Genomic DNA, 16,759 nt, shown 5'->3' on the forward strand with positions numbered 1-16,759 from the left:
TTGATAGGCTCTGTATTTATTTTCAATCACCCGGAAGGATGTCTTAGTCTTCTTTTTTGTGAAAATCACGATATTTTTAGGCATTTTTTTTGTTGGAAAACAAGTGACAGAAAGTACGGGGGCCTTTTTTTGTTTTACTGCCGACCGCTGGTGCTATTCTTCGACCCCTGTATTAGAACTGAAGATAATATAATTGCTCGTTTTTGTACTTTTAAGCAACAATTTTTATTATCTTTTGAATTTTTTAACTGCAACTGGTTCACAACAGTTTTCCTCGTACTCATAAATTTTTTCAAATTTTTCCCATTATATAATTATATATTTCCCTTTTATAAGAAATAATGCTCTAAACTTGACTGTTCTTAAATGTACCCGAAAATCCTTACTTTTTTTACGTTTTTCAGTCTGCTAAGCACAAAAATTTGTTTACATAAACGCCTTCAAGCTCATTTACGTAGAACACTTTTAGCTTTTATATGACTGTTTTTTTGTTGCGCTAGCACTTTTTTGACTGAGTTGTTAAGCTTCAAAGGCAGATGCCTATAGTTTTCTCGCCGATAGTAGTCGTCTTCCTTATTTTTCACCCTGAATGTAATTTAGTTTCCAGATGTTATTTTTCTAACTTGTTCTAGACAATAACACATAAATGTCTTGTGCAGCATCTCTCGGATTCTTAGAACATTGGATAAATTCCTGCTAACTAATTTGTAACATATCTTGCATGGCGCTGAAGTAGTGTCTTCGTCAACCTGTCTTTTCATAGCCAAAATCGAATCAAGAGTTAAAGATAAATATCAAGACATTTCTATTGTTTTAGTATGTCTTGCAACTGGCAGTAAATCAAGAAATCGTTCAGTAAAAGTGACGCAACTGTGTCATAGTTAATTAGATGAATCATATAATTTTCTTCCACACCTTTCTGTTTCTTTTCAAACCAAATATTCCTTCTTCTCTAATTGCTAATCTCGCATTCAGATTTCACAAACCCTAATCCAATTGCTGACTAAACCTAAAAGAACTGTCTTGAAGGAGGTACCTTCTTGGTAGTTCTAAAACAGAAAACCTTTACTGTAATGACCTTTTCGTGGACATTTGCCGAAAGGGTATATAAGGTCTCTTCGCTCTAGCTGGCAAGCCAATCGCTTCTGATCCCCACCCTATTTCTGCCCCAACCCCCATCTGATTTGCATCACGGTTACGAACTCGTTTTGTCTCGTGGGGGGGTTGGAAGGTATATTACAGGGGTTCCCCGCGTACCACCCCCAGCCCACTGAGGCAGCTCGGACACTCATAACAATCATAACAACGGGATCTCGCGTCTGACTCGCGGCCCACCTCCGCGCATTGGAACCGCCCCCGTCACGCCTCTGATCCCCCACCGCGTGTAACACAGGCGCGGCGTGTGTTAAGTCTACGGGTTCGCCAGCTTCCCGCCGCGCAACTTCATGCCACTACGCAGCCAGACTGCGGATCGCGAGGTGTTCAGGATCGAGTTTTCACGTCCCATCTCAACCCGGTACAACGTGGTATCCACGCCGGTCTCTTCATTCAAGAAGATAGTCTATCGTCATATCTTACAATTTTTCGGAAACATTCGGGTTCGCGAATTCAGTACTCGGTTTTCGAAAATTGCATCCGCTAAATCACCGTCTCATCAGTTATCAACATCAACTGATTTTTTAAAGCCCTATTTTCATCAAGGTCCCGCGATCTTGAAAAATTTGTGAGTGGTATAATTGGAGGGATATGATACAGTGGTTTAAGCATCGCGAACATTTAGTGACTCAACCAGTGATCAGTGAATAGTGATCAGTGTCATTTGAAAAAAAAACTTGTTCATAATAAAAGTATGAATATTACGCACGGCTGTTAAAGGACAGGTAAATATCGTCAAGGTCTACCAGTGTCTTTGGGATTCATCTTGAAAAACCCATAGGAAAAGAGTTTTGCAAGTCCCTTAAAACGAAAGCTATTGCACAGTGATTTCTTATATGTCAGTGGAGTGAAAGATCAAGAAGACTAGCACTTATAAGCTGATAATTATATCTGCAGCGCGTGGAATTGTTGAGCGTGCGGCCACGTGATCAGGGACACGTCATAGTGTTTCATTTGAAATTACAGCGTTTCAACGGCCAACATCGCATCTCAAGTGAGCCTTGCGACAAATAGAATAATTAAAAACCCATTATAAGGCCGCTCCCCGTTATCTCGCGAATCCGTCTAGGCAGACAATTCTGCGTTATTGTCCTCGTCAAGTGAGACTTGTACTGTTTAAACTCTTCGTGAAACGCTAACTCTTTAATTTCTGGGACCAAACTCAGTGACTATCTTGAAATCCTGACAATTTCTATATCAATTATAATTAACCATTAGCTTCTTAATCACCTTTAATTACTCGCAATTACCCCGGTGTGATTAAATAGGCTGATGTCACTGGCGCTGAGCCATCTATTAGATCTTGAAGATTTCGAGTTAAAGAACGATAGGATCCTGTGCTGAATAGTTTAACGAAGGACGAAAATAGCCAACTACGTGAGTGCTGTGTTTCTAAATAAAAGCGACATTTCGGAAAAAGCCGTGATTTCGTCAGAAGATCCATCACTCGATTCATTGGGACCGATAAATTATTCGCGAGATTGCTACCAAGAGAGAAAAACGTCGTTCTACGTACATCAGTCACGAGTGGTCTCAGGTGAGTTTCATGAGTTCTCAACCCTTGTTATTAAAATTCAGTTCATTCTGGTGGAACTTGATAAGCTATATTGCATGTGCTCGATCGACCGAATCCTTGCAATATTCACTCTGCCTACACTGTGGCAATCCAATATTAAGAGGCTAAAGTCACGAAAACCAACTCGATTTAAATCCAATCATGTCCCCTCTATGAATTTGCATTCAATCAGGTAACAATTTCTTCAACTATGTTCTCCCACATAAAGAGTATTTCTTTGGAGTCAGAGTTTGTTGACGTTTGAATTTCCTACCACATCATAGTCGTAACTAAACTACATCGGAATGTCATCAGGCTAATTTTGTGTTGAGGCTAATTCCACATACGTACATTTTAACCTGTAATTCATTCCATTTGGCTATTGATCCAACCCAGATAGATTGACGCTAACAGTAAATTCTGGAGAAAATATTCTCAGGAGATTCTTCGAAAGAGGTTAAGGCGAAATGGAATTTATTAAAATAATAATTAAAAAATTATTTGAATTAATATATTCAAAGATATATAAATTTTCCGCAGACGAAAATTCGAGTTTCCTTTCTAAAAAAAAAAGTTTTAAGCGCGTTGGCCTCGCGGAATCCCAACGGCTCGATGAGCAGGTTCGTCGGTGATTATCGCCGGCTGGGTACGATTAAGTTAATCTCGGTAATTAAGAAAGTTACTTGGTTGTGGCCATGCGGGAATAAGAAGAGTACGAAAGACTGGAAACCGAGCCTGCTCCCCTGTACCGAAGTCGGTGATAATTCCCTCCAGCTACTTAGCTATGTTCTAATAATTACGGTGATAATTATGCACGCCCTCGCGAATACTTATATATCAGGGAGAGTGTATATGTGTGTAGCCAATGTGACCTGAAAATGCTAATTGAATGATCGGAGAACCTGCAACCTACACAAGTGATAATGTTTGTCAGTAGTAGGAACCTCATAAATGTAGAATCGATCCTTTCTATATTTTGACAAAGTTAACGCTGAAGTCGAATCCTATTAATTATGAAACTATTCTCTTTCATTATTAGTGTCAGTAACTGACTTTATTATTGAACGATGAATTAAAACTTTCTACATTAGAAGATGTTTATCTTCTATTTAGCGAGTTGCTTATGAGAATAAGAAGGACCTAAACATTTATCTGAATCCTTGATAGGAAATATTCCAAATAGTTTTTCTATGATATCGCCTTTTTCAAACCACTCAAGATTAATTTGAACTCTAAGTAAACCATCCATTTTTATAGAACAAATATATCTTAAAATTACTTCTGAAGCAATACCACCTTAATGAAGGATAATTCGGACTCGGGAAAGCTTTTCTCGTACCATGTGACAAACTGCGGAGGTAAACATGAACACGTGTTGCCGGCGTGACTGCCAGCCGAGCGTTTGGTACGGTAAAGAGGGTTGGGGGTGGTTTGCGGAGCGATACGAGTTGGAAAATCAGTGCGACCTACCCGAGAATCGAAGGGAGAATTCTTGGCTTTGCCGCCTCAAGGGTTTGTGAAGGAGGAAGAATGATAAAGAATTGGGGAAAAGTGAGAGTAACGAGAAGAGGGAAAAAGAATGAAAGTGGGATCGAAGGGACGTCTAGTGGTGATAGCTTGTTCGCTCGGGGTGGAAAATCCCAAAGGAGATCTCGACTGGCGATATTGTTGGGGTAGGCACTTGTTCTTGACACAAAAGAACAGGGCTTGAGACGGAAAGGGAACAATTCGTCTTTTCCTGGGCGAGGTGTGACCTCGTCTTGTATGTCAAAGAATTTCTCATGTAATGACCTAAGAACTCTTAACCGCTTTTTTACGAGAAAGGATACTTGGCAATTCATGTGCGTAGAGGTTTACGGGATCTATAAACTTGATTTGTAGTCACACATGACTTGTAATGGGATATTTATAACTTGTCTCGGAAATGTTGTCATAAGGTATGACACTTTCTAAGGATAAGTATAAAAAGCGGATATTTTTCATTTTACATGTAGCAGATTTAATTGTGGATTATTCAGACTGTAGCTTGATAGTTTCTTTATCCCAATGACTGGATTTTAAAAATAGTTTCATGTTAATGGGGAATGCTTTTTTGTTAGTACTTGAAGAAAGTTCCAAGGAGTAAGATTGATCGAATTTGGAGAACTGTTGAACAAGTAAAAAAGTTTGGTTAAGAAAATAGTAGGTAGTTTGTTACGAGGAAGTTATTGATGCAATCTGAATGTGTTGCATAAGTTTATGTTAAGGATGAAGAGTTAGAGATGAAATATCTGAATTCTCAATTTCTAGGAAAGGTTAACTTGATCGGGACGGATATTGTCCAGGTCAAGAAAAAGAATCGATGCTTTCCCCTCTTTAAATCCTCGTACCCAACCTTTCTTCCCTGCTTCAACGGCTCTCTTTTCGGCTCGTCAGCCCTCATTCGCCACCCTATTCAACACTCTTGTACTCCAATGCATCCCTCTGAGCCTACACGCGATAACACCGAACAAACTGTTCATTTGCAGAATACTTTTTTGACAAGTGAAGATTTCTTCGCAATAATTTCTTACAATAATAGAATGAAAGTGTCTACGTGTACCGAAATTTCGGTGCTAATATGGGTATGCTTAAACAAAAATCTTGCTATTCGTACGGAAATTTCGGTACAAATAGCCCCCTTTCTAACTCCCCCTATTCATACCGAAAAAATCCGGCTATTTTTACTGAAATTTCGTTACACGTAGACATGAACAAATAAAAATGAACCTCTGTAATTTAGCATGAAGTCCCTAATGAAGTGGAATTCTTGTTCCTATAAATTTCACAAAGGTATTTATGTTTGAGCAATTAATCATGAATGTAAATTATAAGTTATGGAGCTTTCTGAAATAATGACGATATAATTTTTATAATGTTAGATTATACATTAAATAAGGGTGACATGAAGGGAACTTTCCGTGTGAGATAATAGGAACAATTGTAGATTCTTGCTGGGTTGCTCTTCATACAACGGTTACTTACAATTGGACGACGTGACGCCCCATAGGGCGAGGCGATGCGTGCGGCGTCATTAATTCTAATAATTTATAAAGAGGCACGCACGTGCGTGTCGCGCGAGAAGGGTTACGCGTCACGAGGGTTCCGTCACTGACGGCTCAGACATAAGTGTTTTTTTTTGTACGCTCGATGCTTCTAATGGAACTAATTTGCGTGTAAAAAGCCACGCTGAGATTTTTGAGTCTTCCTCCTCGACTGATTCTCGTAAAATTATTTCAGCTTCTGTGCATCGTATTGTTTTATGATCTGATTTTTTGTTGTATTAATTATGGGCCCTGCACAAAGTGTACTGCAAATGCCTTCTGGTAAAATTTTCTTGTTAGGGCTTTTTATAAACGTCAGCAGAAGGATTAAAAAATTCAATTACACTGAACATTGACCGAAAGGCCACCTCCACAGATTTTATGTGATGTACTTTATAAGGAATATAATAGTATTATCAGTTAAAATTTCAACAGCCTAAACTATTACACTGTTTTTTTCCAAATAGATTGTTAGTTTTCAAAGTCATAATTTTGTAACTAAAATAATAATCAGCAAATTTAGATCGCGCGTCTATGTATTAATTATACTATATGACGACTCCGAAAGAAATGTAGTAGACTATTACTTTATTCTAGTCCATCGGATTGAATATTTTAAAATATTAAACTCAAAAGTCAGCTCATGTTTTTGCTTGCTAATGGGCGAGTCTGTTAAAATATTTTTAACCGTCCAATTCAACGATCATAATAATGCTTTCAATAAAATTAAAATGTCCCGCTGCTATCGGAGTTGCTGCTAATTTTGAATCGGGATTACGCGATTGTATTTTTAATTTTACGGCACTGATCGTTAATGTAAAAGGAATCCGCGTCCAGATTTTTCGAACAGATGTTTGGCCGCAACGCTCAGCATGAGCCGCGAAGGCGGTTTAGTACGTAAATACGTCCTCAGTAGGGGGGGTTCAATTATGATGGTCATGTGCGGTTAAAGTTCTATTTGTGGTAATTCGGGGTTTAATGCACTCAGGCACCAATTTGGTTCGCCGTGTAGTTTTTCCTGTAATATAGAACGGTGACGGGAGCTGTAAAAGCTGAAATATTCTTCCTGCTCTCGTAAGAAGTTTGCAAGGCCTGCATATGTTCGTGCTATTAAGTGCAGAATTGATTTAGCCTCACGAAGTATTATGATTTTTTTATAAGATGTAATCACAATATTTGCTAAGTGTTTGAGATACGTAACAATTTCTTCTAGTATTTTAAACAATATAAGCATTTAACCAAGTTTTTAATTTGGTGATGATAGTTCTAAACTTCCTCCAGAGAATGTATGAAGTTTCTCAAGCAATAGTTTAAAATTTAAACCTTAAAGTATTTTTGGTCCGAGATAACATCAGAATAAAGAAAACTTCTCTTATGTTATTTACAAGTACTCAGTTATTTGGTATTCTTTCATTTTAAAAAATGAACTGTCAATTTTAAATACCTTCAATGTCAAATGTACGAAAATTCGATAAGTAGTTCAAGTTTTAATCGTCCTTTTTATATTACACCTGATTTCTAAACTCAGCATATCATTTTTTGATCATTTAGTGTCGGATGATGCAGAATAATGAACAGAAATGATATGAACCTCTTTGCCGTAACTTTTTCGTTCTTTAGTAATAATTTACCAAAACCTGTCATATTGATAAAAATGAAAAGTGCTGAAAGTAAATGAATATGAGGAGATATTATTACTTTCACTCCAATTTTATAAAATTAATTGTTTTAATTTTATAGAATTCGTTCCAGATTTTGGAACATTGCAAATTGCTGCCGATTCTGTATCAGAATATTAATGGCAAGCTTCGTCATTTTAACCGAAATAACTGTAGCCAATATTGTAATGATGAATTTTCCTGACGTAAATATTGTGAGTCTCGTTGCTATATATATTATGCATTAACCCATGGATTATCGTAAGTCTGACTGATGTCAATTATTGTTAACATTGTTTCAATAATGAATCGAGTTATATTTTACGTTATTTCCATGTCTTGAATATATTTGGCGTCGTTTCATAAGTGATAACAATGTTCATTTATGTACTCGTATAAAATATAGTGTCTTCTTGGGAGTGGATGTATTTGTCAAAAGTATTTAAAAAGTAAAGAAAAGTGAATCGGTATTTAATAGAAAGGATTATATTTCATGTCCTTGAGGTTTTAATGGAACGAATTAACGACAGCAATTATAATTCTTAATGATCTAATCGTATACTTATTGCAATTCATGCTAAAGTTTTTCGAGGTCTTCGCAGACGGTATCGGTCAGGAAAAAGGATAAGATCGACGATTTTGTATTTAGATTAGTATCCTTGAGGTGCAGTTTACTTAATTTAAAATTCTAATTAAAACGTAGCCTAATTTGGGTTTGAAATTGTGATGTTTTTGTGGAAAATTTTCTGTACTGTTAACAACCCTAGTTTTCTTTCAGTATTGCTATTTTTCTGCATTCAGTTACTTTTCTAATGCAAAAACTTGGTCTAAATTCAAGGTTTCCTTAAAGGCAAAAAAATGTAGAAGCTTTTTATTTATTATCAATTGTTGAATGCCTTTAGATTATCAGTGTTGACCATTAGAATATTTCAACTCAATTCGCAGTTTAAAATATTTATAATTGAATTGTTGAATGTACAGTATTTAAAAAATGATCCAGCATCTTAACTGCTTTAAATCTAATGCGTTTCCTTAATTGAAAGTTTGGATCGAAATCTAATGTTGACTAGAGTTGAGATGATCAATTCTGAAAGATTTAGCGATGAATTAAATTTTTTATATGAAAAATACCAAGCCCTTAATTTCTTAGATGAGTTGATCGCGCAAAAAGCATTCAAAGATTCAATTTGAATTAACCAAATTGCATTATTAAAAGGGGTTATTTTCGATTCTTTAAATTATGTTTCTTAAAGATCTAATATTACTTTTTTAAATATTTATTTTCACATGTCAGAAATTCTTTTCAATTTTTCTTAACTTAAATTAAATGTGTAGACCTTTTTGCTCTCGAAAGCTAGTTTAAAATAAATATTGTAACCTGAAGTAGTTTGTTAACGTGGGAATGCAAGGTAAACATAAAATGACCAAGTCTGATTATAAGTGTCATGAAAATCAAGCCATATTTTTGACAAACATATTGAAATACTCTCATTAAGGATGTGGAAGTAAGTGGACTCTCATTTGAAACACCAGCAATGATATAAAAAAAAGGATCTCAGCGGGACCAGTTGGCAGCCGCCCATTGTGATATTGTCCGAGCGACTTCTTTCACTATTCCGTAATCAATTGAGCGGATTAATGTGGTAGGCATAATCGCGCCTTTTGTGGACTAGTCATAATGCTAGTTGGAGAGAAACTGACACGGAGAGATAGAGGAGCGAGAAAGAAAAAGAGACAAAATAAAAGGAGATCGTCTCCGCGGAGTTGCACGTGGTGTTTAACGAATCATGGTTACCAACCTTGTAGTAGGTACAGGATATACATAGAAAGCTGGCTAAGTGCGAAGGTAATGGTCGTTACGTGCGATACCATTCTGTCAGAAATCCACGGGGCTTTGTCCCGAGTCACGAAACGCAAGGATTAAACTGAACGCGGGTGCGGCACCCGTTTAATGTGACTGTGTGAACGCTTTCAATGAGTTTTAGTTTCTGCGTGAGCTGAACACACATATGGAAGTGCGTGCGCCCCCTCAACACGCACGTTATGTATACACCGACAAGCAAGAGGGTCTCCGCAAATCGGAAGGGGACTCGATTTAGCGGAAATCGTTTACAGCACGACCAACTGATAAGGGTGATACTGTTTCTCACTGAACTCTGATTCGAACCTGAACACGAATCCTCCTACGGAAGAATTTATTTATTAAGTTTCAACACTTCTTTTAATTTTGTTTCGTATTATGCTGATGCATCTATTTAAGTGGCTTCTTTGCTGCCGAATACTTTTTTTCGCTCAGCAGTTTCTTAAGAATTTTATTTAAGACAAGCGATTTATAACAATGCCTTTAACAATTGTGCGCGAAACGCATATAAGTGCTTATTGAATTTTAACGTGCCCTGTGACCATCCTGTGACCACCCATTTTACGGTCGCAGACGCGGCTATAAGTTTGATTTACCAAGGTTCTAACTGGAGCTAGTTTCATTTTCAGATGACAGTTGTTCCTAGTGGGATCCTGTAGCGTTTGTGTGTGCAATATCCGAAAATTGAAAAGTCTTTTATTTTTACCAACTGTAACAATATCTTAATATTTTATTTCACTCTTCTGTGAAACATACCCTATAGGAGTAATTAAAGTTCATGAATCAAATAAAAGAACCTCAGTCCATTGTTTGAGTTCGATAAAAAAGTGGAATAAGCTTCCATAGAAAAGTTGAGATCTCCAACGCTTGAGGAACATATGGCGATTATGAGCGTGTTATTTATAGTGTTCCCCTTGTTCCCTCCTCGATATCACTGACGGGTTGGTTCGCGCGGCGAAACAAGTCGACCCGAAAACTCTAAAAGTGTTCGACTTGGTGAAGAATCGAGCTCATAAATCGGTGCTACCTAGCTTGTATAGGTTTTGGCGCCTGGAGCGTCTTCAAGCTGGGCTGCAAGCTATGAGGCGCTCTGAAAAACACTCTGGCCAGAGGCATGGTTGTTTCTAAACCCTAGCCCCTATAATAAGCTGCGATCTGAGACCGTATATTCATGCGGAGAAACGCATTCGTGTGTGTTAATGTGTGCGCACATTTATGCCAGAACCCCCTGTGCAACGGCGATTCTCAGACAGTCTCGCGCATGTGAAACACATCGCGGCAGCCAACGTCAGGAGGCCACGACGGAGCGCTTGCAATTACAAGCTGGTCAACATATAATTATCCCCAATGACCATAAATTACCGGATTTTTATGCGCAACATTCTTAATTACCCTTTGAATTAACATCAATCAACCCCCTTAATTACACGCTGCTCCCGTTGATGCCGATGCGATGCCACTACCTCCCGGCCCTGAAAGACCTCGCCGATGATCCTCTCGAGCGAAATTGGTCCAGGAATACTAGATATTGAACTGGATATTATTCGCAATATCAGAAAGTTTTCCAGCATTTTATTCGACTTGGCAATTTATATTTCAAGTTTGCAATCTATCGAGCCTAAAACAGCGATAAGTTTTCGGTACATTAAAAATAGCATTCATTGTTTGAAAGTATACATGTTTCCTGAATGCAGAATTAATGTATATCATTTAACAAAAGCTGGCGGGAACAAAGTGCTAATTTTCAAAGGAGATTCATAATATCAGGTTTCTTTATTTCTCCTTCTTTCTATGCAGCATTCTTTCATCCAAAAAGCGTAGATTTCTCACTGATAATCATCAAGCCTTCATTCAGTTATCCGATTCCGATTGGCTGATTTCGCAACCCATCTATTATTTTTAAAAACCCCTACGAATCCACTGCCACGATTGATCCGACAGCCAGTGTTTAAAGGCCTAGTAATTTTGGTTCGGCAGCATCTTAGCAATTAAAATTCGTAGCCTAGCTGGATGATCAAACCGCCTGAGGAAAGAAATAACTAGATGATTTCTTAAATATTTTATTTCTCTTAAATATTGCTTTCTGGAGAGGAGCCAGATGGAGAAGTGCAATTCGAAGTAGACTCGTCTTTTGTACATGTAAAGTAAGTAAACTTTAGAAGATAGTTTGCTGGATTACAAATACGATTATCATTTTATTCATGAATTTTATGCACAGAATCATCTGAAATGCAAAAGTATATCAGATAATGGTAATTCCATCTTAAATGGAAATATATATTTGGGAGAATCTGAAGACACTTAAGGTGTCTTGATTAATTATTTTCATAACATAAATTGTAAAAAGAAATTTGGTCTTTTTTGCAAAATATATTTGATCCATGAGATTTGGTATTTATCAAAGCTTGTGTGAAATTTATTGAAAACGTCACATATACACCTATTTTATTTTTGATGGTGATTTTATCTACCTGTAATACCTTTTACCGAAAATATACATCACTATCAGTCCCCTTTGAGAAAAATCTATTAATTTAAATTCTAGCCTATTCATCTTCTAACAGGTGCAGTAACCAATTCAATTCTGTTATTTAATTCAATCCATTTGCCTATGAACGATCAAAGCCACCATCTGTCTATAGTTTATTATCCTGACGCGTTGGAAAATTTCACCAAACCGTTAAACAAAATTTTTTTTTAACAATCTAATAAAAACTCTCATCTATGTCAAAACATGTTTTCACCACAACAAGTTATTTAAACTGAAAATATCATTATACAATTTATTTATCGCATCCCGTTAAAATATGAAAAATTAGCGTCGTCTGTCGGTGCGATGATCCATCCAGGCATTCGCCATAGGCGTGTTTTAAAAAGTAAAAGCATTGGACTCGGGCCAGTGCAAAAATAGAAGCAGATGTTGTTAGTTGCGTTTCGAACGCGAAGTTTAAGAGAGATGGCAACGGAACTCGAACTCTTTTACTCCGGGAGTGGTAAAAGAAGAGAAGAGCAGACGGTATGAACCACAACATGATTTCATTGCCCTTGAATTCTTACTAACTGAACGCTTAGATAAATATAATAACCCGGATAAATGTGCGATGCTTGTACGCACCGTGTTACTGAGCAATTTTGTCTGCACGAACTCACTGGCATTTAATGCCCCATGGCACGCGTGTGCCTGCGTACATCGAGAGGTGCCGACCAAAAGTTTTTGCTTTGAAGTTGCAAGATGAACGAGTTCCTTCTAAGTTCCAGTGTCTGCATTCTTTAAAGGGCGCCCTCCTTATTTTGGTTATACGATGTTCGGCTATGGTCGATTAATGTGGGGGGAAAAGTTTTTAAGATTGGCAATGTGTTCGTATGGCGAAGAGATGGTAACAGGGATGCTAAGTGTTAACAAAATATTCTGTATGAGATATTATTTTTGGAGACCATAGTTTAGTGTTTGCAAGGACCGTTGGATAACTGTAGTATTTTAAATGTTTGGCATCATTGAACTGTGAATAATAGTGTTAGTAGTAACATCCTTTAACGAAAGCTTTAAGGGAAGCAAAAACCTTAGATCTATTAATTTTAAAGAACGAAGAAAGATATTGAGAAATGTTCTAAATATTATCAGACTTTAGTAGCTGTACATTTTTACAAAGTTCGTTTTTCGAAAATTTCTCTATCCATAACTATATCCTAAGAAAAATAATATCACAAAGGTAATCATGAAAATTATCAACATAGTAGCAAACAATGTTCAGTGTAACATCTTTAGGATCATTAGATGCAGTAGGCATAGATCATCTTTAAATAAAGTAACATCTTCAAAAATACGTAAAGTAAGATAACCAAACAACTGTTTTTGAAATGCTTTTAACAGACAAATCACAAGACATCAATGAATGATTCCTGATACCTATAACACCTACATTACCTGTAACGCTAAGTACAATATAAACATTTAGTGAAAGTTATTGATGTCTCTGATTATCAAGTGGACCAGTTGTGATGATCAAGTCAAACATCTCTTTTCAATCTCCAGAGATAATCAGTGTGATCAACTAGAAGTCTGTCCCACAGTTGGCCCTTAAACATAGTCAGTCTGTTCGTTTAGATCTTCAGGTTATGAGGAACAGCATATGTTCAAACCCTGAAAGGAAAGTCAGTGCCTTATGGTTAATAGCTCTTTAATTTTAGATTATAATTTATAATTTCAGACTGTGAGTCATCGGGATGCGAGGCTGACATGGCGGAGGGCTCGGCCGAGGAGGAACAGAGCAGTACCGCTGCACCGGCTTCACCCCCAGCTGACCTCCGTATTCTAAATACTCAGCTGTCATCACCCTATCAGCACCAGCCTTGTCTTCAGTTACATCTTCAGCATCGACAGCATTCCAACATGCTGGCTACCGCTGTCCCACCCAGGCACAGTCACAGCATGCTTTCGCATCAGGTCAAGACGGAACTCGAGATGGACAACCCCTGCGATGTTCCTCTCAACTTAAAAAGCGAGGTAAGTCCAAAACTGTTATTTACCACTTTCACACATCATTACTTCGTGCCACCAAATATATTTGATATATTGAAGTATACAAGTAACTCTCATTATTTCATTATGGACATTGAGATAGAGGCTTATTGTAATCCAACAATACGGTAGTAAATCAACCTTAACGATTTAACACCCGCTACGAAGTATAATATCACGAAAGTGCAACGTCCCTATCATAATCAGACGCGTCGGTATAGTTAAGTTAGGTTTTGTATGCCAATGACAATCAATTGCCTGGTTAAGCAGTTGCCTCGCTATGCTCAACCTAAATCGGCCAATAGTCTTTTCTTCTTCTCAATATCACTTCTTTCTTTCTCCATCTGACCTGTATACGATTAACTCGCAAAACAAAGCGTGTGGAATCACTTCCACGAGGATCGGGGGTCAATGTCCGATTTATTTTAGCTTCGAATGTTGTGCAATCTTTAAGATCGTGAACCATTGATAGTATCTATCAAATTATATGGTTTTTTCAGAGGTGAAATCTTCTGTTCTTCTAGTTTCGGATGATTTTAACATGTAATATACAAAGAAGATAGTTCTCTAACTGAACTTTTAAAATAGCATTAAATTCGTTTTTTAACGTCTGCATGTTGCTCCAGGCTTGTGTGCAATTTAAATTAATCATGTCCGTAGTCTAGATCCGGAAATAGAATGAGCATACGCGCTTTCGAGTCTTGAGACAACGTTGACTAAGAAGGGAGAATCCCCCGTCACATTAGTGATGACTTCAAGCGCGAGGTATTTTTATGCACCTCCTGCCAACTGCCTTTCTTCCGTTAAATTAAATTGAGTCATTTGAACCTTCAAACCATAAAGATCATTCTTTTTATTAATATATTATCGAATATGATTTTCCCTTTCAGAATTCTTTCAATACTGCTCTCATGTTTTTGCCTTTTTAAAGAAATAATACTTAAATAAAAATGCAAGTATATTTCGATCAAACTGTTAGCGCCTCTAAAGTTTACGACCTAGAGCATTTTACTTCTAAATTCTGAGAGTTAAAAATCTTTGGTCAGAAAATCACATCCTGTAGAGCCCCTTCTTAGTATAGGAGACTTTGAATGAAATCTGTTTGCACATAGCTTATGCTTCCACCACCTTTGGCGGACCACTGTCAGCTTCTGTCTGAGCGTTGCTTGTATATCGGACTAGTGCCCAAACAAACTCGAGGCGCCGTCCGATAATTGCGATTTCTTCAATAGTACTCGAGTTTACAATATGAAAAAGAATTAAGTTTCATAAAGCAATCGAATTTTAAGATAATTTGCATCATCCCTCGAAATTGAGATTGTTGCAATGTCATATTTCCCCTATATATTTTAATTGTATTATCTTCCTTTTTGCAGTTTATTTCCTGTGTCTATTATTTTCAGGAAATCTGCCATTTTTAAATTCCAACTAGAGTCGAGAAAAAGAAACGAAAAACTCTTTATGTATACCAACTGAAGGTATCATTTCTAGTAATTGATGGCCCCAGTTTCCGAAATTTTTCAGGAAATTTTCCAAATTATTTCTCCTTTTACTCGAATGAATGAATTTTTTAATTATGGGAGTGAGAACTTGATAAGAGTATTTGAATTTGCAGCTCTCACATATAGAAATTTAAAAAAAAATTCTCACCTCTCTAAAACATTTTGACATTTGTTCACCTATTTTGAAATGATTTTATTACTCTTTCACCTTTTTCCATTGAAAAGAGCAAATTTTATTTACCATTTTCATTTACAAATACTTGTGCGACCGTATCCATTTTAATTTAGTCCGGGGTTCTTGCTCGTATTCCAGTAGAATCAATTGCGGACGAAATATGTGGTGTTTAAAGAAATGGAGACGACATGAATTTTACATATTTCATAAAAATGTTGTGGTCCAACATTCTTTTGAATTTTTACATTCTATAAAGGATGACGTAAACTCTTAAACAGGTTGAGGTGGTATTTTTTCAAACCAATAATTTGTATGTTATCTCTAACTGGAATTAAACACTTACCCAATTGAATTAAACTTCAACTTTCACTTAAATTTTTTTCCTGATGACTATTTTTTAGATCTTTTTAAAAAGAATGATTTTTTCTTTAACTATTTTCTTATGTTGTGTCATTTTTGTAATAAAAAGTGGATTTTCGAGTTGTTGAGAATAAAGATAAATGTAAAAAAAAACGAAAGTAAATAAAAAATTGAATAATTGTTTCAGTTTAAAAAATAATAAGACATTTAAAAGAAAACTTTCAATGACTTCTGGATATTGATTGATTTCATTAGCTTTGGCAGTTAGAATCCTCAAAACTTTTTTAAAACGGAACTTCTGCTCAAATTAGAAAGAAAAATAAAAGTTATAATTTTTTTATCAATCCGGCAAAATACGCATCTTTTTTTCTCACCTATTTATCTATGACCTGACCAAATTTCTATATTTATAACTATATTGTAGGAACCTTTTTTTATTCATCCTATAAAATTTAATTTTTAGTTCTTATCCCGTTTTTATTCTCATGTCTTCAATTGATGTTTACAATTGATATTGGTAATCGGTCCTCGGATACAAAACATTTGATTAGATAATATTGAATGAAGAAATTATATTATTCATTTGTGAATTAGTTTGAAACTTTTCTCAGTATACATAGACTAGAAACAAGTAAGTAATTGGTACTTTTGCCCTAAGTATAAAATTATATTTTCCACTCATTGCGTTACTACAGACTTTCCAATAGTTGGCTAATGAATTCTTAAATTATAATTTGAACGATTTAGATAAACACGATGGCTTATCAAACCATGTACCATTTTGGACACGAGATAAATTTCCAGGAGCGCGTAATCGACTGAAATATCGGACAAACATCCACGAACGATAAATACTAAAACACGTTTGATAACACTATAAATTGTAATATCTACTTTCAATCGCGGAATTCT

The 16,759-nt window shown here is 36.4% G+C and overlaps 1 protein-coding gene across 4 annotated transcripts in view; it reads left to right on the forward strand.

Moving 5' to 3' along the window:
• Positions 1-1,486: 1,486 nt before the first annotated feature.
• The window catches only part of LOC117174486 (POU domain, class 6, transcription factor 1), a 224,597-nt gene continuing 209,324 nt past the window's right edge, over positions 1,487-16,759 (forward strand). For all 4 annotated transcript variants that reach the window (XM_033363642.1, XM_033363643.1, XM_033363644.1 and 1 more), the window contains exons 1-2: positions 1,487-2,692; positions 13,500-13,795. In XM_033363642.1, coding sequence (XP_033219533.1) covers positions 13,529-13,795 — 267 coding nt within the window. In that variant the 5' untranslated portion in view covers positions 1,487-2,692; positions 13,500-13,528. The remainder of the gene's footprint in view (positions 2,693-13,499; positions 13,796-16,759) is intronic.

Source organism: Belonocnema kinseyi, chromosome 6, assembly GCF_010883055.1.
Source record: "Belonocnema kinseyi isolate 2016_QV_RU_SX_M_011 chromosome 6, B_treatae_v1, whole genome shotgun sequence".
NCBI classification, from domain to species: domain Eukaryota; kingdom Metazoa; phylum Arthropoda; class Insecta; order Hymenoptera; family Cynipidae; genus Belonocnema; species Belonocnema kinseyi.